Source organism: Ochotona princeps, chromosome 12 (genome assembly GCF_030435755.1).
Source record: "Ochotona princeps isolate mOchPri1 chromosome 12, mOchPri1.hap1, whole genome shotgun sequence".
Lineage (NCBI taxonomy): Eukaryota > Metazoa > Chordata > Mammalia > Lagomorpha > Ochotonidae > Ochotona > Ochotona princeps.
Window position 1 is genome coordinate 67703040 of NC_080843.1, and position 23859 is coordinate 67726898.

Sequence of the window (23859 nt, forward strand, 5' to 3'; positions counted from 1 at the left end):
CTTCACTCTTTCTCTGTAAAATTAGTGATTTGGGGTTTAATGAAAGCATAGCATTTTTGCTTTTGTATCTAAATGCTTACAGATTGTCATTTTGAATTACTGTTATTAACGTAACTATTAATAACTCTTGTTATTGTATACGTTGCCTAGTTTGAGGTCTTTTACCTGAGCATGCCTCTAGCAGTGGAAGGGATGTAACTTGCATCATTGTCCCCAAACAGCATTAACACCTACAAATATATAAAGATGACTAATTTATGGCAAAAAGAAACAGCATTATATTTGAAATTTGCTCATATTCTGAACACCATAAAATTGTGTAACCTGTGAGGTTTTGTTTTTTTTTTTTTTTAAGGATTTATTTTTATTACAAAGTCAGATATACAGAGAGGAGGAGAGACAGAGAGGAAGATCTTCCGTCCAATGATTCACTCCCCAAGTGAGCAGCAGCGGGCTGGTGCTGCACCGATCCGAAGCCAGGAGCCAGGAACCTCTTCCAGGTCTCCCACGCGGGTGCAGGGTCCCAATGCTTTGGGCCGTCCTCGACTGCTTTCCCAGGCCACAAGCAGGGAGCTGGATGGGAAGTGGAGCTGCCGGGATTAGAACCAGTGCTCATATGGGGTCCTGGCACATGCAAGGCGAGGACTTTAGCCGCTAGGCCACTGTGCCGGGCCCGACCTGTGAGGTTTTTTAAAGTGAGCATCGAAGTTTTATGTGAACTGTTTGGGCCTGGTATTTGGGTTCTGTAGTCTCTAGGGTTTGTTCTTCAGTACCATGCGATTACCTTCTTTGTCTTCTCTAATATATTTCTTTTGAAATGATTTGTTTCTCCAAGTGGACTATATGAGCCTCACATTATTTATTGTGTGATTTTAAGTGTTGTATTGGTGGACTAACTTGAAGGAATTGGTGCTTTTTACATATTTTCGCATCTACTTTGCAATTACTGTTTTGTCACTGTTAAGCACTCTAATTATTAAAAATCATTTATCCCTGCAGCATGACATTTAGTTATAACGAATAATTGTCTTGCATTCCTGAAGCATTCTCTGTTTTTTTGCAGGACCTATGCCTTTTATTCCTTAGCTTCATGCGTGAGTTATGTAGCATATGTGAAGAGGCTTAAGCTGTTTCCACTGCATTCTTTCTGGATGGCTCCTGTTATATTTAGGGTATACTTAGACTTGAGACAAAGTAAGAATGTCATTGTTGTTGACCTTGACACCAGATAACTGGGCAGACATTATATAGCTATGTTTGAATCCTCACAAAATGTGCTGTTGAAGCCAACGGAGTCGTGGCGGGAGACGCTGCTGGACAGCAGGGTCATGGAGCTTTTCTTCACAGTAAGTCTGCCCGCGGCCCGCAGAGAGGAGAGCATCAGTGGGTTGTTCCTGCAGCCTTTCCCCCCCGTTGAACATGTTGGCGCAAACAGAAATGATGTTCAGAGGTTCTTGTTCATTTGTAAAAGTCCGATCTCCTTATGAAACTGAAAGATGCTATCTAATTATGAGTAGGAATTCTCAAACTTTAATCCCCTGTCCTCTTTACTTTCCTGAAAGAATTACTGAAGATCCCAAAAAGCTTCTGTTTATGTTCATTGCCTTTAATATTTATCTTCCTGAAATTCAAATCAAGAACCATTCTTTTAAAAATGACTAATTTATTAAAATATCACAGTTTTTTTTTTAAAAAAGCAGTACACGTTAAATGGCATTTTAATGCAAGTGTAATAGTATTTGTGAAAGCAAAGTAATTGAGTAATTTAGTGACAAAACTGGCAATTGTTGTACATTTTGCAAATCTCTGATATCAGGTTTATCACAGATGGCAGACAGATTATCCTGCCCGCTTCTGCTTTGCATTGAATGCAGTATTGCATCTCAGGTGGCCTCAGGGAAACTCCACTGTATGCACGTGTATCAGTAGAAATAGAATAGGTAGGCGGTGTTTTCCTAGTCCTGTGAAGATGGTTTTTCCCTCAAAAACAAATGACGGAGCCGCTGGAGCTCCCTGGACCACACTGGGAGAACTGCTTCCCACATGCTGATCATGAGCGGCAGCCTGGGGTTAGGCCCATATCACTGCATCGCAGCTTTATTAGGTCCATTCTAACAAGTCAGAAGTAAGTTCCCACAGTTGCCGGTGAATTTCTCCAGTAGAACATTCAAAAGCTGGAGAAGAGAGAGTGTGTGTGTGTGTGTGTGTGTGTGTGAGTGATACTAATTTTTGGTTACAGAGTGAATGTACATGTCAGATGCAATGATTTGAATAAAAATCCAAATAAGTCCAATTAAAAAGAAAAAAAAAAAGCAAGGCTATTCTGCTTAATCTCAGCCACTAATTATACTTTCTTAGCTTTTCATTTGCTTTTAAAATATTATGCATAAACCTTACAGCTGCCTTTTTCATGTAGCCATTTAAAACATTGTAATTAAGTGGTATGTATTTGAACAATTCATAGTTACCCGTGGGTATACAGAAAAGATGTTTCCTGTAGAAATGTTTCAACTGATTTTTAATCGTCTTGGACCAGGCGATTATGAATCAGAAATTAGGACAAAAGCATTGTCATGATCAAAGTTAGGATTTTAACAGTTATAAAATTCTGTTGCCTGCCTCATCTCGCAGGAATTGTTTTGATATGAATCCAAGCTCAATCCTTTGTATAATTCATTTGACTGAAAGTAGATCCTGCCCCAGCAGTTTCTGAAAAGGTGAAAGCTTGCTGGCAGTCGTGGAAGCAGCCCCAGCAGCGTGGAGCAGCTGTCTGGGGAAACTAGACAGCTGCTCCTGTCAGCTGTGAACCGCCACTTGCAAGAAGCTGGAGTTGGAAAGTTAACCCTTTTCCCCTTGTCATTTGAACAGTTTTATGGGTTTAGCTAGTTACTTTTTCATTTAAGCAGAATAGAAACAATTTAAATTTTGTTGCTTTTTCACAAAAATGTTAGCTAATATTTTAATTAACTTTACTTTCAATTATGTGAATTCATTACCTAACTTAAACTCATTTTCTTGTGGAGATTATCCTTGTGCCAGACTTGGCGAGATTTATATATAAAATATACTGATGCCCAGGATTTTAGTTTTAAATACTGAACATATCTGAAATTTAGTAATTTTTTATAGCATTCTTCCCCTTGGAGATTTACCAATTTCTCAAATTTTCTTTGCTTTTATAAGGTGTTGTGTTTTTGTTTGTTTGTTTTACAAGAACAGTCTCTAGATTTTTATCCCCTTTTTACAGATTCTTGCCTATCTCACTGTGCTCTTTTGGCTCCTCACATAAATCTTTGCGTTCCTGTTCACTTGGCTGGCAGTCCGCCCCTTCCCGGGCTGGCTCTTCCCCACACGTGGCCTCGGGCCCCATCTCACCGATGCCTCCTGAATCTACATTCAGCACAGGCTGCTGCAGAGTTCCAGAGCTTTACATCCAAGTGCTTACTTGGTGTCTTAATTTGCATGGCCCACAGACATCTGAGATTTCAAATGTTCCAGCAGAATTCATTATTTTACCAACTCTCTTCTCCTTTATTCCCTGTCTTGGAAAATTTTTACCAGTGACCTGGACTGTCCTGCTATACTTCACATTCCTTTATTCTCCTGCCTCTGGCCCTTAGGCAGGTGGCACATTTAGTTGCTGATTGTGTAAATCCATTTTTATTGAAGTATATTCCAGATATTGGGGGAGAATCCCTGTAATGCTGGCATTGGAAGACTGACAGTTTATATTCTATAAAATTTAGACATTTAGTATGTTTTATGTGGTTCATGTTTCAGAAACCATCAGTTAAGCTAGGACATTGCATACAGGCTCCAAGACATTTGTTGACTTTTGCTTTGTTACGTTGGCAGTTTCAGTAAATGTATGGTGTAATTACCATACAGTTTATTCATGGTTTTCAAAGAACTTGTAAGAATGAGATTTTGTTGTTGAAAAGTTCACAAATGAGGTTATGTGCATTTACCAGCTTGTGAATTCTACTCTGAGTTTACTAAATGGAACTTAAAGTTTATTGGAATAGTTTGAAAAACATTTGTTTTCTACCCCAAACATTGGTGAACTTGTCCTTTGTAGGACAGAGAGTAGATAATTTGCAGATCGGTTGGTTGGTTGTGTTTGACATTGCACTGAAGTTCAGAAGCTGCCGTGGACGAAAAAGAAATAAGTGTGGCTGGTGTCCCAATGAAACTAAAGTATTGCTTTTGCTGTATTACTAATGCTTTATAAAAGTCCATTTTGCATAATTGGTTACATAAAAGCCTTGATTTTTTTTAACTGTATATAAATGAAAAAAGTGATTATTATTTCATTGGCTCATATGCCATGTAAAAAGTGTCCTTTGGCCATGGTTTGGTAATCCCTGTTCTAGACCCCCCCCCAAAAAAAAACCACGTTTTAAGCATTTCTGTAGATCTAATATCTTTGTGATTTTTAAAGCTGTTAATGATTTTGGGTTTGTTTACCAGAATCTCAAGAAGTGAAAGACTGATGGAATCAATCAGTAAAAGAGATGTTCTGGCCTTAATAGATGCCAGTGGCTTTCAAAGTCAGAGTGAACGTAACTGAATCAAATAGAGAATAAATGTTCCAAGTGGTGCATTGTTTAGAGTTTTGTGTGGGAAAGTAAAGGGCTGGAATAGTTAAGACCTTGGAGAAAGAAAAAAAGATCATCAAATTGATCATATAATAAGGTTAAAATCACTGTTATAATTTTTTCAGTAAGTTTTCCTGTGTGTGTTTAAATAGGTCAGGTCACAGAGTAGAACTTTTGAACGTGAGCGTTGATGACGCTGTAAAATTATGGACCAATGTTTAGGGAGTACTTTATTTACACAGAGCACTATGTACCAGATGTTTCACAATAGTATTGCATCATTGAAATAAAATCAGTAAGTTTTTAAATGGATTGAAGCATAGCTTAAGTTTTTTTAAAAAAAAAATTAGTATGAATTGCAATGATAAAAACATTAAGAAGAATGAGACTCCCAAGCCATTTTATGTCATCGCAGTGTTCAGGAATATGCTTCTTTGCAGGTTGAGTGGGTGCATGTTTGAGATTGAGCGAGGCACTGTGTTTTGTAAGTGACAACTGTTTACTTGTGCAGAAGCAGGGTCTATATACTCTTCAATTGAACTTGTCTGCTAACTTTAGCAGGAAGCCGGAGCTAGGCATAGTTAGCATAATACAGATGACTGTCATCGTTGCTGTTTTTAGAAGAAGCAGTATGTCCGACTGGCTGGCTGGCATCTGTTTCTCTCTTTGTCCTAACATACTGGAAACAGTTCAGTTTTCAAAATGCAGGTAAACCCCCAGTGGAAGCAAATCATCCTGTGTGTTTACCATCACGGCCTGTAACATAAAGGAGACTGAGGGACACTTCTGAAGTTTAGCTTAATTCATAATTTGTTTTTCTAGAAATAACCAGCTTCAGTAAATTTTTTTCTCTTGCCTTACTTGACATTGTAGACGTGTGACCCTTACAAAAGAAGAATTTGCTTTTACGGATTAGTAATTCTTTCCAACAGGTCCATCGAAAAATCAGAGAAGATTCAGACATGGCACAAGATTCCCTCCAGTGCCTTGCCCAGTTAGCTTCTCTTCATGGCCCCATCTTCCCTGATGAAGGATCACAAGTTGATTACCTAGCACACTTCATTGAGGGATTACTGAATACTATCAATGGGTAGGTATCCTTGCCCTTTATGAAAGGAAATCTCTGTTTTGTGTTTGTGTTTGACAGTGGAGGAAAAAGAGACTAGTGCCACTCCCCTTACACGCCCCCTTTATTAATATTTTGCAGTAAAGTTTGTATGGGTGATTTGAGAATAATACACAGATCCATAACTCTGCAAAACAGACTAGGTGATAGTTGCATGCTGAAGATGAACCTTTTTAACTTTCCTCTTACTCCCGCTTAATACTCATGCCTTGATTCGTAGAATTGAGATAGAAGATTCCGAAGCGGTGGGGATCTCCAGCATTATCAGCAACCTGATAACCGTGTTCCCGCGCAACGTCCTGACTGCCATTCCAAGTGAACTCTTCTCCTCCTTTGTTAACTGCCTCACACACCTCACTTGTTCTTTCGGGCGAAGTGCTGCTTTGGAAGAAGTGGTGAGTGGTTATCCTCAAATAAGTGCTGTCTGCTTTTCCTGGGGAAATGTATCCTGCCTCTGAAACACCTCTCACTGCAAGTAACTGAGTTTAGCCAGAGCTGGCTATTATTAAAATTAGGTTTTTGTCCTACATGTGCCAGGTGTTTGGCAATATGTATTTGGAAACAGGACTTTTAAGAATTCATGCATTAAAATTAGTGTTGTAGATGAAATTTGCTGGCTTTACAGATTTTTAATTCTGAAATGACTTTTGTGTCTGCATGAAGGAAGTGAAATAAAATACTTCCGTTAGAAATACTGAGACCACATTTTAACAGTGGAGGCTGTGGTGAGGTTTACCAAGTGCTGCTAATTTAGTGATGTGGTTATGATTAATGTAATTATAAATGGGATTTAAAATTTTATTTTTATTTGGAAATTATATAAGCAAAATTTGATTGTCATTGATCTTTAATTTTTTTAGTAATATAATTCAATAGTATGTTTTAGTCAAATTTAATTTACATTGAAATTAAAACTTATAATAATATCAACAGATTTTTTTTTTGGTACAAATTTTTAAATGAATATTTCTAACAAAGTCGTTACTAAAAGTGTTGAGACTGATTTTTTGTTGTGAGTCAAAGCGTGCGTGCTTTCTGAAGGATATTTGAAAGCATCTGTTGGAATTTCCCGCTGAGGTTTGGAGTGTTGGGTTCCTGTCTGGCCTTGTGGATGTGGATTCTTAAATTCCTAATCCGAGACAACAGACTCAGGAATGGTTATGTTTATGTAATTGGGCAGGTTAGTGATTTGCAGAAAGGAACACGGTTAGACGGGGATTTAGGTGGTAGACAGAGTGTAGAGGGTAAAGGAATAGAAGGTTAAAGACATGATATTTGAATTTCTCAGGAGAGTTGTTATGTTCTCAGCATGAGAAGCCCAGCAGTGAGGCCTGCTCAGCCCCTGGCCCGTGGCAGGGACTCTGGAGCGGGCAGGCCTGGTTGGACGGGGCTTCATTGTGCTCCCTCGTCCCGTCTAAGCCAGGTGCATTGCAGAGCGTATTGATCACATACTTAGACACCCAGCTACCTTTTAGTTGTTAATTGTGTGTTAAGTGTTCCTAAATGTGTTTAAGAATTGCTAAGAGATACGTGCCATCCTTGGTTTGCACACTTTAAGCTCAGGATGTATTTTGGAGGGAGATTAAATACTTGAATGTTTTCTGTCCGGATTTGACATAACAGTATTGGACGAGAGAAGGCCTCCGTACATTTTCAGAGAGGTAGCTGTATATTGTGTATATTTCACAAGAGCGTGTGGTAGTCATCATGTACCTAACAGGCTTCATTTAATAAAGGTGGGGCTTGTGAAAATTATTTCTAATTGAGATGTTTAATGGCATTCAACAGTTCTGTTTTTTAGAAATAATCACCTATTGAAAAGAGCTGAGGGGAAGATATCCCTCAGGCTTGTATTAATCCTGGAAATCAGAGTGAATGAAATTGAAGCGACCCAGTCAAATAACCCGGTCTTCTGGGGACAGAGCCCAAGAGCCCATATCTTCTTGTTTTACCTTTTTTGTGCATGCTTCCTTATTTTAAGGAATAATCATTCCTTCTGGTGTTTTATGGCACAGATTAACTATATGGCTATACACAATAAAATATTGAATAATAGTTTGAAAAATGAATATGAGTAATGCCATTTATTGACAACCTGCCCTGAATGGGCTGCCTTACATGTATGGCTGGTGGTTGAGATTTGTTTTATATAAACGGGGATTTTTTTACCGTTTCGATTTTTAAAAATAATTCGTATAATTTCAATTTTGTGAAATGTTTTCTGTTGGAGAAGTTGTTTTTCTCCATAGGAACACAGGTTCTGCATATACACCTACTGTAATCCTTTCAAAATTACTTTAGGAATGCATTTGGATTATGTCTTGTTTTAGAATCGTTTTACATTCATGTATTTGATTGTGATTATATAGCTTTAGCAAAAGAAAGGAAGGAAACATGTCTGTGGGGAAGAATTCTGACTGACGTCTCAGGGATATGTCCTTGGTCCGTGGCTGTGGACTTGACAGTGGTAGTGTTTACAGCAATGGCTGCCAGTGTTCAGCTACCAAGAACTATGCTCTGTTCCCATGAAGTTACTCTGTTTCCATCAGATCTCCTGGTGTTACTTAGGCTTCCTAAAAATAGGAATTCCTTTTCATTACAAAATAAAATTCAAATTCCTATCTGTTGCTGGATGGAAGTTTTAGGAATGATTGTTGATATGAAGCAATGTTGTCAAGATCCAAATTTTAATTTTCCATATTTAACTATCTACTCTTTTAGACATGTCTAATGCTAGTACATCCATTTGAACTTGATGGGATTTGAGGACGGTATGACTTGAACGCTGCACTGGAGCCTAGTTCTTGTTTTCTTTTGTCAGAAGATTCTGAGCTTGGTCCACAAGTAGGGTCCTCAAGAAAAAGCCACGTGGCATGTTGAGTTAAGAGAATCTATACTTCAATTTTAGTTTATACACAACATATAACATTCAAAACATAACATGTTATACATAACATCATATCATCTTAAATTAAGGCAAACATGTGGTATTTAACCTTTTGGGATTGGCTCATTTCCCTTAGCATTATGGTTTCCAGTTTGGCCCATTTGGCCACAAAGAACTGCATTTTGTTTTTTTTAATAGCTGAGTAGTATTCCATGGAGTAGATGAACCATAGCTTTCTTATCCAATCCTCTGTTGATGGGCATTTTGGTTGTTTCCATGTTTTTGCAATCACTGATTGTGCTGCTATGAACATAGGAGTGCATGTTGGTTTCTCATAGAACAAGTGTTCTGGATATATTCCTAGGAGTGCTATTGCTGGATCATACGGTATGTTGAATTTGAGTTGTTTGAATATTCTCCATACTGATTTCCATAGAGGCTGTACCAGCCTGCAGCCCCACCAGCAGTGGAGTAGGGTTCCCTTTTCCCTGCAACCTCGCCAACAAGTGTCGTTGGTGCTTTTATTCATGTGGGCCAGTCTTACTGGCGTTAGGTGGTACCTCATTGATGTTCTAATTTGGATTTCCCTTATTGCCAGGGAACTTGAGCATTTTTTCATATGTTTATTTGCCATTTGGGTTTGTTCCTTTGTGAAGTGTCTGCCCATTTCCCGTGCCCATTTCTTGAGTGAGGTGGTCACAGAAGGTGGCTGGGAACCCGCATTTACTTTTAACATATTGGTTACTCATTACTATGTCAATTAATTCCATAATGATGTAAATTTTTGCTGATGGTATGTTGGAGCTTTCAATTGACTGGGATGATACTCTGCTGGCTCTGTCATCAGACCAGAGAGGGTATACCTAAGAAGCCGTTTAACTTGACGGGACAATAAGATGCTGGACTCTATGTTTGGTATACGCTTGCAATGGGGAAATCTCAACTGAACTTGAGCTGTGGTTATGCAACAAGGTGGAGGAATCCACCATGGTGGGAGGGTTTGGGGAGGGGTGGGGAGAACCCAAGTATCTATGTAACTGTGTCACATAATACAATGTAATTACTGAAGTTAAAAAAAAGAGAATCTAGCAGTTGCCAAGGTTGCCATGGTTTTTTTGGGGTGTGCCTGTGGGTAAGGGGTTTGGTAATAGATACCACTGTAGAGTAAGAAGTTCGCATTTTATGCTAGTACATCTGGAGCCTGATCTGAGACTGGTAGCGTGGGTGGGAAGAGGACACTGGACAGCATTGCTATTCAGAGTGTAACGCAGTGGAGGGCGTTTAAGATCAGCATCTTGCTTCAAAATCTAGTTTCTCTGTCTTTGTGATTACATTGTGGAGAGATTTGGTGTAAGGGAATACATTGATAGTAAATTATAGATTAGTACAGATTGAGAAGTTCATGGCACAAATTGGAGTTGTCTCAGTGACGAGTTGGAAAATAATATTTACTTCCTGGAATGGTGGTGTCAGCTTGCACCTTCACTCGCAGAGGATGAGTCATCTGACAATTTCTGAACCTCCCTGAGCAGTGGCTCCGATGGCTGCGGGGAGCAGGGCAACCTAGCAAGGCAACCTGCCGAAGCCCCTTCTCACCAGCAGGCACAGCTTAGGAAATCCAAGAAAAAATCCTTGCACATTAATGATAATATAATAACATCAGAATATAGCTTTAAGTTCATCAATATTTGTAAAAAAAAAAAGTAGTTACTATTTAATTGAGTGCGATTAAAGAAGTGCTCTAACACTTAGCAATAAACTTGTCAATAATAATCCATCCTTAATAAACTCAACAATAACTCATCAAACTTTTACAGAGTATGAAACAAGTCCTGTGTTTCAGGATTTGTCTGCATCGACTTAACTATTTAAATCTGATGCACCAATCTTAATGCAAACCCCATGTTAAGTTTTACATAATTCAATTCCATAAATATCTGTTGAACACCTACATATGCCAAGCATGATGTCTAATGCATATGTATTTCTTTGCATGAAGAATTTGCAAATTCATACACATTTGCAAAAGGAAGGATGTTTGTTAATCTGGGAGTGCAACATTTAAAAACTGTCAATTGCAGTTTGAACTCTTGCTATGTAAAGGATCATTTATAGGAATTTTGTAACAGCTGCAACGCTTGTATGCTAAATCAGCTTCTCTTGGGACATTTCAGAAGCCATAAAATGGATACTTGGAAAATAATTATCTGCTTTTTTTTTTTAAGATTTATTCATTTTTATTACAAAGTCAGATATACACAGAGGAGGAGAGACAGAGAGGAAGATCTTCCATCCGATGATTCACTCCCCAAGTGAGCCGCAGCGGCTGGTGCTGAGCCAATCCGAACCGGCGCCCATATGGGATCCTGGTGTGTTCAAGACGAGGACTTTAGCCACTAGGCCACCTCGCTGGGACCCTTGAAAATAATTATCTGCTTTAGAACTAGGTAGGAAAAGCTTAAATAACTGGAAATAGTTTAAAATAACTGAAAAATGAATTAACTTGCTTTGCAGTTGGGCTTCAAGGACCTTCAAATCTTTTAAAATGGAGAGTGCATGAAGTTTTTTAAGTATGAATTTTATATGATACAAAAATATAAAGAATAATGAACAATTATGTACTCTCTGCGAAGATTATAAAATAGTATACTGTTAGGGATTTTCCCTTTAAATTCATGGGGGAAAAAGTGTAAAGGCCATGCATGAATTGTACCCCAACAAACTTATCTCTTTTCATCCCATTCCCTTGAACTTTTGAAACCTGAAATTACCTGTTCAAATTAAGAAGCTTCTTAAAAGGTTACTCTTGGGAAATAGAGCTTTTTATAAAAATTATTGTGTGTGTATGTATTGTATATAAAAATTATTGTATATTGTATATTCCTTTTTTGTTTCTGTATTGCATTATAAGCATTTCTCAAATAACTCATGCTTATCTATGAAAATAATGTTGCTGATCAGCAAGATCTTTCCAGTTTCATAGAAAAAAGTTACAGCTGTCATGTCCTGGTTATTTATTTTTCACTGGGAAAAAAACATACATTGTAATGAAATGGACTGTAGCAAAGAACTGATAGTTAAGCTTAGAATCATGGTTGTCAAGAGCAGATGTGAACTGGTTTGCAGTGGAGTAGCAACATTGATTATATCACAGCACCTTGTTGTGAGGTTTATTTTGTATATTTCCACAGTATCTGATATACGGATAGCTATACCAAATATAAATGCTTTATTTCGGAGAAGTTCTACTTTCATAACAAAGACTGATAATCAGCTTTCCTGTAGCCGCCCCCCCAACACCAGCAGACTCATTTCCAGTGAGTCCCGTGTGCCATCGGTGCCCCAGGGCAGGGGTATGCCACTGGGAGTGCCGAGGCCTCTTGGCTCATCCTCACCAGTCCACTTGGGGAGGGTGCCTTCTTGGTGTGTGGCCCCTGAGTTTGGACAAAGGTTAAATGCTGTGGGTCTGCCTTTGTAGTCTCGGGCACAGCACCTTCACTGTCCTCCAAAAGCGCTGTGGTCCGCTGGCTGCTTTTCTCCTCCTCCCAACCCCTAATCTTTTATGTTCCACTTTTTTCTGGGATTTCAGACAGTTAAAATCATCATTATTCTCTTGGTTTCATGTCAAGAAGATGTGGGGGAGATTTATGGACTGAAAGTTTTCTTTCCAAGGCCTCATCTCACAGCATTTTCATAAATAAAATTAACTACTGTTTTAGAATTGTATATTCAATATAATTGCTAAAACTTTAAAAACACATTTTCTGTGACTGATGACCTACTAATTCACTGCTCTGTATACCTCCAGGTTAATTCTGGGCGCTAACAGAGAAGTGCTGATATCTGTTGGTGTCGTTCTCCACCCTGCATTTCCAAATGGAGTAAAGTGGGGTCAAGTAGTTTTGTAAGCCCTAAGCCCCTCTCCAAAGCCTCTCTGGCAGAAAGCCTGATGAAGCCCAGGGCGTGAGCACGTTGTGTCTAGTGTGCCTGAGTCGCTGCTGCGCGTGCTGTGGGCTCGTCTGCTGGGCTTGGGCCAGCGTGGCCATGGAGCAGGGCCAAGGGATTAGGGAAGAGCGCCACTTCGCCCAGTTCTCTGTGATTAGATCGAAAGATTCAGTTGCCAATTGTCATCAACCGAATGTCTCTCACTTTGCCTGATGAGCTGCTCGTGTTTTAGTGTCAAAGGGATTGAGATAGCATTTTGCAAGTTCAGTCTTGGTTTTAACTCCCCATCCAGTGAAATATGACTCTCACAGGCTCTATAGGAGATATTGTCAAAGCCTTTTCGGTCACAGAATGGCAAACAAAGCTTTTTCATTTTGTTTATACTTTTCTGTAAATGAATCTTTAAATTATCATACTACAGAGATAAGCAAATCCTTAAAAACAACAAAGATAAGTTGTGGAAAATGTCCTACTTTTGCTTTTTGAAACTCAGAGGGTGCTGTTCCCAAGTTCCCCTTAAGATATGTGCTCTAAGTCTGTTTATTTTGGCAAGATAAATTGTTAAGACTTAACAAATGATGACTGCAAAGCACTTGCTTCGTTAAGTGTACAAGCATGCCACAGATGTTTTTCTTCATCTCCGTGTTAGTGCCTAGCTCTGAGCATTTAATACGTTCTTAAAGGAATAAAACTGCCTTCTCTTGCAGCCAGGCTTAAGTTGAGCTCTGTGCTTGGGCATGGCAGTACTGCGTGATCATTGTCCGTAGAGTCTGTTTTGCCCTACCAGAGACAATCTGTGGTGTGTGTTCTGAAACATCCTAAAACAGCTGTATGGGCAGCTACGGCCCACGTGAAGGACGGAACCAGTCCCTGGCTAATGACCAATGTATTCCCTCTGGTTCCGTCACCTTACTGTTTCCGCTTTCTACCCCACGGAGGATGACCACTGTCCTAAAATGTATCATTCTCTTGTTTTAAACATTTAAATTATATATGTAATCCTGTATGTCATATATATGTAGCACAGTTTATTTTTCTATTTTGGAAGTGAATATTTCTTTTGCCATTACAGTAGACAACCTTTCATAGGTTTGCTAGTCCACAGATTTTCTAAATAATGAGACTTTGGGATCATAAGATATAAATACTCACTTTTACTAGATAATGTCAAGTTAGTTGTTGGAGTGGTTGGACCAGTGAACTTGGTGTGTGCAACACTGACCCGTGTTCTCACCCAGCACTTGAGCCAAGCTGCCAAGCTGGCAAGGATGGTCTCAATTGCTTACTGAGGTGCTAGTGATGTTGAGTATCTTTTTGCCATGTAAAGATAGTTGTAAGTTTAATTTTCTCCTATTTGAATGAATCACAACATGGTATAGGTTTAGGCAAAGATAGAACATCTAGTGTTGCACTGTAAAGGTATGTTTAAATATTTCATTGGGAGTCAGTAGGATTTTTTTTCTTTTCTTTTTTTTTTTTTTAAAGATTTATTTTTTATTCCAAAGTCAGATACACAGAGAGGAGGAGAGACAAAGAGGAAGAGCTTCCGTCCGATGATCCACTCCCCACGTGAGCCGAAACGGCCGGTGCTGTGCTGATCCGAAGCCAGGAACCTGGAACCTCTTCCTGGTATCCCATTCAGGTGCAGGGTCCCAATGCTTTGGGCCGTCCTCGACTGCTTTCCTAGGTCACAAGCAGGGAGCTGGATGGGAAGTGGAGCTGCTGGGATTAGAACTGGCGCCCATATGGGATCCCAGGGCGTTCAAGGCGAGGACTTTAGCCACTAGGCCACTGCGCCGGGCCCGAGTAGGGTTTTTTTTCAAGATTTATTTATTTTTATTCAAAAGGCAGGGCTACACACAGAGCAGGGCAGGGGAGAGAGATCCTCCTTCCACTGACTCATTCCTGCCCATCTGGAGCCAGGAGCTTCTTCTGGGTCTTCCCTCTTTTTTTTTTTTTTAAAGATTTATCTATTTTTTTTTATTACAAAGTCATGTATACAGAGAGGAGGAGAGACAGAGAGGAAGATCTTCCATCCGATGATTCACTCCCCAAGTGAGTACAATGACTGGTGCTGCGCCAATCCGAAGCCAGGAACCTGAACTTCTTCCGGGTCTCCCACGTGGGTGCAGGGTCCCAATGCATTGGGTCGTCCTCAACTGCTTTCCCAGGCCACAAGCAGGGAGCTGGATGGGAAGTGGAGCTGCCGGGATTAGAACCGGCGCCCATATAGGATCCTGGCACGTTCAAGGCAAGGACTTTAGCCGCTAGGCCACGCTGCCGGGCCTCCTCCACTGCCTTCTCAGGACAGAAGCAGGGAGCTGGATTGATAGTGGAGCACCTGGGACTCAAACCGGCACCTCTGTGGGTTGCCGGCACCATAGGTGGAGGAACAGCCCACCACATTGTGTTGCTGGTTCCTATAAGTTCAATATTTTTGAGCCTCATTTTCACATTGCTGTGGATTTGGAGAAATACAGTTGATACTCATATATTGAGCTTAAATTTGCCAGACCTTTGACTTTTTTTTTTTTAAAGATTTATTCATTTTATTACAGCCAGATATACACAGAGGAGGAGAGACAGAGAGGAAGATCTTCTGTCCGATGATTGACTCCCCAAGTGAGCCACAACGGCCGGTGCGTGCCGATCTGAAGCCGGTAACCTGGAACCTCTTCCAGGTCTCCCACACAGGTGCAGGGTCCCAATGCATTGGGCCGTCCTCGACTGCTTTCCCAGGCCACAAGCAGGGAGCTGGATGGGAAGTGGGGCAGCCAGGACACAAATAGTGCCCATATGGAATCCCGGGGCTTTCAAGGCGAGGACATTAGCCGCTAGGCCACTGCGTCGGGCCCACCCTTTGACGATTTTATTGGTTCTGATCTTTAGAGTTTACTTTTCTGTGGAGAATAATATCTGTGAAAAATGACAATTTTACTGTTCAGTCTTGACAATTTTTTCCTCTTACTGCGCAGTGCATTTCTTTGTTTTTGTGCAGTGTTAACTGTAAGTGCTAATAGAAGACTCTTTCTGGTTTATCATTGAGTTACTGTCTTCAGTGAGTTGTTGAGTTACCATGCTCAGAATTCTAATAGGTTTTCAAAAGTTGTGTATATTTGTTTATTTGGAAGCAGAGAGAGAGAGAAAGAGATCCCTGATTTACTGATTTACTTGCCAAATGTCTACAAGAGCTGGGACTAGGCCAGGCTCCAGAAAATAAATCTTGGGCTCCTGTCTGTGTCTAATTCCTAGGACATACATTCACCGAAGAATCAGGAACAGAGCTGGGACTTGAACCCAGGCACTCCGATGAGGGGTGTGGCAATTTAAATTCTGGGCCAGAGGATTGAATAAGCATCAGTCTTTCCCCCCACCCCCAAATGATAAAAAAATAAAATAGACAAATACACATCAGTTCCAGGTTTTTGTTTTTTCCATTTTAAAAGATTTTGTTTTATGATATAGTTCCATAGGCTTTGGGGTTGCCTGTGCCTTTCCCCCAGGTTCCTACACCCCCCATTGATTTCCCCTCTTGTTTTACAATGGATGTCCTTCATGAACAGTCACAAGTCCATCATGCTGTTGTTGAAGTATTTCCCAACAATGTAGGTATGGGCATAGTCAGGGATTCTTACTGTTGTATTCAGTTCATTCACTGGGAGTCCATCTTTGGTCTTTATGGAAGTTAACAAACATGCTACGAAAATAAAAATGCATCACATGTGTGGTGAAAACAAAAATCGAAAACCTTCTTGTAGGAATAGATGCTTGTGGTGCTGAAGGAATCACAATCAAAAACTAGACTTCCATTAGTCATGATAGGTAGCAAAACAGTGTTGAAATGGACATTTACAATCTGAGATGTTTACAAGCAATCCGTCTCTAATGGGTGATCAGTTAATGAATCACAAGAACTTATTGGGAGAGATACAAAAAAATAGGAAGTATGAATAAAATTTTTTTGTAAGATTTATTTATTTTATTACAAAGTCAGATATTAAGAGAGGAAGATCTTCCATCTGATGATTTACTCCCCAAGTGAGCCACAACGGCTGATGCGGCGCCGATCCAAAGCTGGGAACCAGGAACCTCTTCCAGGTCTCCCACACAGGTGCAGGGTACCAAGGCTTTGGGCCGTCCTCCACTGCTTTCCCAGGCCAGCGGCAGGGAGCTGGGTGGGAAGTGGAGCTGCCGGGACTAGAACTGGCACCCATGTGGGATCCCGGGGCGTAACTGCTCTCTGACACAGAACCAAATGCTGGTAACAATGTGGAAATAGAGGAAAACATATTCTATCAGTAGGAATGTAAATGATCGTAGCCACAATGGAAGATAATTTGGAAATTCCTTTAAAAAATAGAACTGGCTATCATACGACCCAGTAATCTCAAGACATGAAATCATTGTATTGAAGAGCTCTGCCATGTCTGTTGCAGCACCATTCACAGTAGCAAAGACAAAGAATCAACCAAAGTGTCCATCATCAAAAGAGTGGATGTGGAAGAACGGAATATTAGTCATAAAACACCAAAATCCTGTCATTGACAACAAGATGAGTGGACATGAAGCACAGATTTCATCTTAAGTAAAATAAGGGAGACACAGCAAGACAGATACCTCACGTATTCTGTTTCATATGTGGAAGCTAAAACAGTAACAGCAACAAAATGCTCTCAATGTGAACACAGAATAGTTACTAAAAACTAGAGTTGAGAAAAAAGAATCTGAAAAATGGGCACCAAGTTAAATCTGGGACAAAGGAGTGAATTTCTAATGTTATCAAACAAAAGGTGACCCTAGTTCCCAAAAACCTACTATAGATTTAATGAATAGATGGGAAGAAGCTCTAAAGTTCTCAACATAAAATGTCAAAAGGAGGGGGCCCGGCGGCGTGGCCTAGTGGCTAAAGTCCTCGCCCTGAACGCTCCGGGATCCCATATGGGCGCCGGTTCTAATCCCGGCAGCTCCACTTCCCATCCAGCTCCCTGCTTGTGGCCTGGGAAAGCAGTTGAGGACGGCCCAAAGCCTTGGGACCCTGGACCCGCGTGGGACACCTGGAAGAGGTTCCAGGTTCCTGGCTTCGGATCGGCGCGCACCGGCCCGTTGCGGCTCACTTGGGGAGTGAATCATCGGACGGAAGATCTTCTTCTCTGTCTCTCCTCCTCTCTGTATATCCGACTTTGTCATAAAATAAATAAACATTAAAAAAATTTTTCAAAAGGAGGGAAGATTTTTATTATGAAAATTAAAAAAATGAGCGATGATAGTTATTAAATGCTTGGCTTCTATAATCGGCTAATACAGTAAATTACTTCCAATATTGGGGGGAGATTCTAATCTAATAATTACTATTAGAAGGTTTTTCTAATATTAAAACTACCAAAAATTCCCTCTTATTTCTGCACTGAGTCCAGTTTAATTGTGCTATGTCACCACTTTCAATGTATTGCTGAAGTGTTGTGCTGGGCTGCCTTCCCCTGCTAGATCAGAAGTGGAACAGCCAGTGGTTGGATTGGTGTTCCCACATGGGATGCTGGGGGTCATAAATAATGTCTTAATCCACTGTGCCACAACACTGCGCCTGTTCTCCACCCTTGCCCTGCGTTCCTTTTGTGACCTGACGTGTCTGCTGTGACTACACTGGCATTCGTTCTGCTGGGTAAATGTACCAAGTCATCCTGCCTCCTGGCTTTTGTAGGTTTTTAAAGTGGAGTGATCTTTCAGCAGAATGTTAGTTTGGTTCAGGGAGATTTGGAACCACAAATGTCTCTGTAAGATAGCTTGATTATAGGCCCAGCACCGTGGCCTAGCGGTTAAAGTCCTCACCTTGCAAGCACCCAGATCCCATATGGGCACCGGTTCTAATCCTGGCGGCTCCACTTCCCATCCAGCTCCCTGCTTGTGGCCTGGGAAAGCAGTGGAGGACGGCCCAAAGCCTTGGGACCCTGCACCCGAGTGAGAGACCTGAAAGTGGCTCCGGGATCCTGGCTTCAGGTTGGCACAGACTGGCTGCTTTGGTCACTTAGGGAGTGAATCATCGGACAGAAGATCTTCTACTCTTTCTCTCCCACTCTCTGTGTATCTGAGTTTGCAATTAAAAAAGAAAGATAGCTTGATTATAAACATTCTCTCTCAGTTATTTAGTTTTAGTGTGAAACTTTATTTCAGGGGCAATAGCTGTTACTGAATAAGAAAGGAAAGAAGAAAGGGAAGAAAAGTCAGCGGCGTAGTTTCGTGAAGCTGGTACTGAGGTGTGTCTGTTAGTATGTAAGATCTTGTTCATGGAACGCCACCTAGAGTTTGCAGAGAGAGACTAGTAGTAGACTCGGCCACCTGCTGTCCTGTGGTCTGCTTGTTCCTTTGGCCAAGTCCTCCATGTTTCCTTTGTAAGAAGAGTGGACTGATGGAAATAAGAGGAGGCAGGAGGGCGTTCACCTCCACATCACAAAGCTCTTGATGTCTTTCTGATATTATGAATTGAGTCTGTGATTGTTAAAATATTTGAAGACATTTAATACTTTTATATGGAATTCTACTTTTTTATTAGAAAAGGAATTTTGCAGGAATTTCATGTCTTTTTATTCTGGCAGACTTCTGAGTCTAGAATAATGCCGATTTTACTGTATTTGAAAAATACATATTCCACAAAGTGTTAAGCAACTGATCTTCTAAGTAAATATCAATTCCACATTGTCTGTGCACTTTCAAGAAAGATTGCAAAGAGCTTGATTTTTAAAAATGATGATTAGTAACCTTTGTTAATGGAAAAATGGGCTTTGGAAGGATTTCCTCATCCTTGGAGCAATGAAATCAACAGCATTGCTCCCAGAGCATGCTCCACACTGAGGCCCCTAACATTGGGTGGCCGTCCCCCAGACGCAGGAAGAACAAAGGGGAAATTGGAAATAATGGTCTCAAACACTTTCCCCTAGTCCTTGACCTTTCCAACCCTAATCAGTGTTCATGGGCAACCATCCTTCTCGGCTGTGGAAGCATCATCAAAAATAAAATAAATACGTTTGTAAAAATTAACAATAACTAGTAACCTTTGTTAAAGAAAAATTTCATAAAACTTCACTTGTGCATCTTCTGGATTCTTCCTTCAAGTTTTACTTGTAATACCCGTTCTGCTTTTTCTGGGCATTTTTTCATAAATGTTTTTGTCTTTTAGCTTGATAAAGATGACATGGTATACATGGAAGCATATGATAAGTTGCTGGAGTCCTGGTTAACTTTGGTCCAAGATGACAAACATTTCCATAAAGGTTTTTTTACCCAACATGCAGTTCAAGTTTTCAATTCTTATATTCAGTGCCACCTAGCTGCTCCAGATGGCACAAGGAATTTGGTAAGTTTTAAGCCAGATGGCAATTAAAAATCTTTTTTATCACAGGCTCTATTTTATGACATTATGCATTATATAATACCAAAAATTAGGATAAGCTTTCTCAGGAGCTTTGCTGCTCACTGGAGTAGTCCTTGTTGCCTAATGAGTTCTTGTAATGTGGGATGTTGCTTAGAGTTGCCTCCCTGCTGGTTTTCAGTTGCCCTCTCTGTTTTTGGTTGCCAGACAATAGGAATGACTTCCTGTTTCCAGAGGCTCTGGGATCTTGCTGTTAGATCTTTGCAGTGACAGAAGTCACATTCTTCAATTGTGGGAGGTGGATTGTGGGTGTGCGGTTAGCGGTGTTATCTTTATCACGGCAGCAGTTATGGAATACATCTTAGCTGGGATGCGTGGAGTGGAGAGAGCGCTGCCTGTGCCCTCTTTGAGTAACTGTCGGCATGGTGGGGGAGGAATACAACAGCACTCTGAGATTGCCCCTGTTGAGCTTGCCTTTTTGGTGGCTCCAGTGACTTTATAGTGCCACCAGTATTCTTTATTCGAAAACGTAGTGTTCCTCACTATTTATTTCTTTTGTCCGTGCTAGACTGCCAATGGTGTGGCCTCTCGTGAGGAAGAAGAAATAAGTGAACTTCAAGAGGATGATCGAGACCAGTTTTCTGATCAACTGGCCAGTGTAGGAATGCTAGGAAGGATTGCTGCAGAACACTGTATACCTCTTCTGACAAGGTACACACAGTCCAAAGAAACCCCATGGAGCCATACTCTATTCAAAATTCCCGGGAGAGCACTTAACGTGTTCAGAGACTTTAAGCACCCCTAGCCCGTATCCCAGCACACTGGACCAAATGGACAGAAACACACTCATGGTTGCATTCTTTGGCTTACACATTTGGGGCCCAGGCACCACAGCATAGATGGCAGAGAGATTATGGAAAACATGGTATGAGCAATGGTTTGACCCATATCAATACAAAATTTGGATTAACCAGTTTTCAAATGCCTGTTGTAAACCTTGATTGCTTGTAAAGCAGTGTTTTAATTTTATGTCATAAACAGTACATCATGGTTTGTATAATGCTATGAAAATGTGCGCTATATTCTTGTGTATCTGTTTTCATGTTAACTTCTTAATTTATGTCATCTAATATATGAAAATTCTAAGTTGTCTTAGGTCTTTGCTTGTTGAACTTGATGAAGATACTGTTTTTTCCCTCTTAGTTTATTGGAAGAAAGAGTAACAAGGCTCCATGGTCAATTACAGCGACATCAGCAACAACTGCTTGCTTCACCTGGTTCAAGCACTATTGACAACAAAATGCTTGATGATCTCTATGAAGATATTCACTGGCTTATTTTAGTTACAGGTTGGTTGGTTGTTTCTTTTTAGAATGGAATTGCCAGTTGAGCAGCTGAGGACTTAAAGTAAGCTTCATATGCTAAAAACAATAGCTCATACAGAGTATTGAATGAAATCCCATGTGGCTGTTGTTTGTCACAGATCTACAGAAGACACTGGCTAAGACGTAGCCAGTGCCTACTGCACACCAAATGTTTTACACGGATCTCATGCCCACTGAGGTGGCACCGTTAGGTATTTTTATTATTGCTGTCAACATTAATGTCCCCATCTATGGATAAAGAAGCTTAGACTTTCAGAGTATAAGAAACTAGCCTATGGTCACACTGCTATTAATTTTTAGACTCACGATGCAAATCTAGGCAGTCTGACTTTGAAGGTCTTCTTCCTTAGCCATCGTGCTGTTAGTGTTTCTGTATTTCAAGTATTCTGAGAACAATCTTGGCTTTTGAAAAGGTATTCTTCAATATCCCATTCTGATGTAGATGATAAGTCCTTTTGATGGTTCATAATATATAACTGAAGAGTATCCTTAAAGGGTAGTAGCATTAAAAGCCTACATGTCACTCTGAATTATAAAATTGGTGAATAAAACATTGTTCCTTGTCCTCTATATTTTTGAGGGTTTATTATCTGAGAAAGAGAGTTTCTTCTCATCAATTTGAAATATACTTTTACATCAATTTATATGATGTATGTAAATCAAATAAAAACTGAAAACATTTGTAGTGCTTTTTGATAAATGTAGATTTGTTAAGTGTTCATTTTTAATTTTTTTTAAACTGAAGGCTACCTCTTAGCTGATGATACTCAGGGAGAGACTCCGCTAATACCTCCAGAAATAATGGAATATTCCATTAAGCATTCATCTGAAGTTGACATTAATACAACACTTCAAATTTTGGGATCTCCAGGAGAAAAGGCTTCTTCCATCCCAGGGTACAACAGAACAGATTCTGTGATTAGGTAATATGAACTCTATAGCTGTGCTCTTGTAATTTATACTGTTTTATAATTCTGAGTTGATGGGTAGATGCCTGGAGCAGTAGGCAGGTTGTACATCGGATACCTAAAGGAGAGTTTGAAGAAGCCTTGAAACATGCAGATAGTTATTTAGGCAGAGCACCGTAGTGCGAAGAAACCAATGGGAAACATTCTGAACATTGCGATCCAGTGTATCCCGAACAGAATCCAGATGCACATTGACTAATACCATGTCCCTGGCTTTCTTAAGGAAAGCTGTCGTTCTTATCACAGCAAATGGATGTAATTATCCTGGACCTGTAAAACTGAGAATCCTGTCAAGACTCGGGTCCAGGAGAGCAGAGTGCCTCCAAGGAGAGAATTCCTTTACTCTTCCTAAGAGTAATGGCACAAATCTTACCAATTCTTCATGATTAAAATTATGGAGGGGAAATACTGGAGTTTGTGTATTTTTAAGAACATATTTTAAAACATTTTGAATTTGGGTGTCTAATTTTAGGTTGCAGGCAAAAGTGTCAATAATGATAGTAACATTGCTTTTTGTAAGTCGCATAAATAGTTCAAGGTACTCTCTCCTTGATTGTTTCTTTTAAATGCAAAATATGTGGAAATGTGTACAGTAGGAAATCTGAATTTTTCCAGTGTTTTAAGATATTAAACTGCTACAAGAAATGTTTGGGGATTTGTTCTTATTGTGGCATTTTCATTTGAAATAAAATGTTACTACATATTGATACTCCGTTGAACAAAGTTTACAGCTTCCTTTCGCTATTTCTATAGTTAGGAGATACTGTGTCTACAGAAGTGTATGCTTTTGCTTCATTAGCTTAGTGGTGAACGTTAATGTTAAAGAAAATTTCTGCGATATATTCTCTGTAGTATTTTTGGCTAGATAGTGCCATCAGGAATGTTGTCCTTGCGGTGTAAGTGCCCTTGCAGTTTTTGCCAAGAGTGTATCTGAGAGCATGGACTGTGGAAGGTTGGGACGAAAGAGAAGTGCCATCTTCTTAGTACAGACAATTACTGTGAAACAGTGGTATGCGGGAGAAACATTTGAACAAGCAATTCACACTTTTTGGAGAAACTATCATTTTGTAAATAGTTATTGAGCACCTATGTGTATCAAGCATTTAAGAAACATCAATGAAGAAAGTAAAGGAAAAATCCATTTTCCCTCTTAACGTTCCTTATTAGAAAGGAGCATGCATGATTAAGTCAATGACATGTATCTTAGAAGACAGTAATATGGGTTAGAAGTCCTGCAGGTGTGGATCTTTATGGGTTCTGACGGAGTGACATGTCTAGACTATTTAACGGGTGACTTGTGAGAAAGAAACAGGGTTGGTAAGAACAACGAGGCAGCAGTCAGGGAGACACACATTCCAGGCAGAGCCACAGTTGCCGTCAGGACCCTGGACATGCATGGTGTGTTGAAGAGCACCAGGAACGCTGCTGGAGGTGAGCAAGGGACGCTGGGATTTTGTAGGAGAGGGAATTAGGAAGAAGGAAATCAGATAAGAATCTTTAGGCCTTTGAAACAGAATTGGCTGTCGCTCTAGATGAGGTGGAGTGCTACTGTAGGATTTGCGCTGAAGAGTAACTCCATGACAGAAA

The 23859-nt window shown here is 40.2% G+C and overlaps 1 protein-coding gene across 2 annotated transcripts in view; it reads left to right on the top strand.

The window, feature by feature from the left end:
* The window catches only part of XPO4 (exportin 4), a 101859-nt gene that overhangs the window by 63455 nt on the left and 14545 nt on the right, over nucleotides 1–23859 (top strand). For both annotated transcript variants that reach the window (XM_058670987.1, XM_058670986.1), the window contains exons 7-13: nucleotides 1234–1346; nucleotides 5531–5688; nucleotides 5945–6119; nucleotides 19728–19904; nucleotides 20488–20630; nucleotides 21123–21268; nucleotides 22050–22227. In XM_058670987.1, coding sequence (XP_058526970.1) covers nucleotides 1234–1346; nucleotides 5531–5688; nucleotides 5945–6119; nucleotides 19728–19904; nucleotides 20488–20630; nucleotides 21123–21268; nucleotides 22050–22227 — 1090 coding nt within the window. The remainder of the gene's footprint in view (nucleotides 1–1233; nucleotides 1347–5530; nucleotides 5689–5944; nucleotides 6120–19727; nucleotides 19905–20487; nucleotides 20631–21122; nucleotides 21269–22049; nucleotides 22228–23859) is intronic.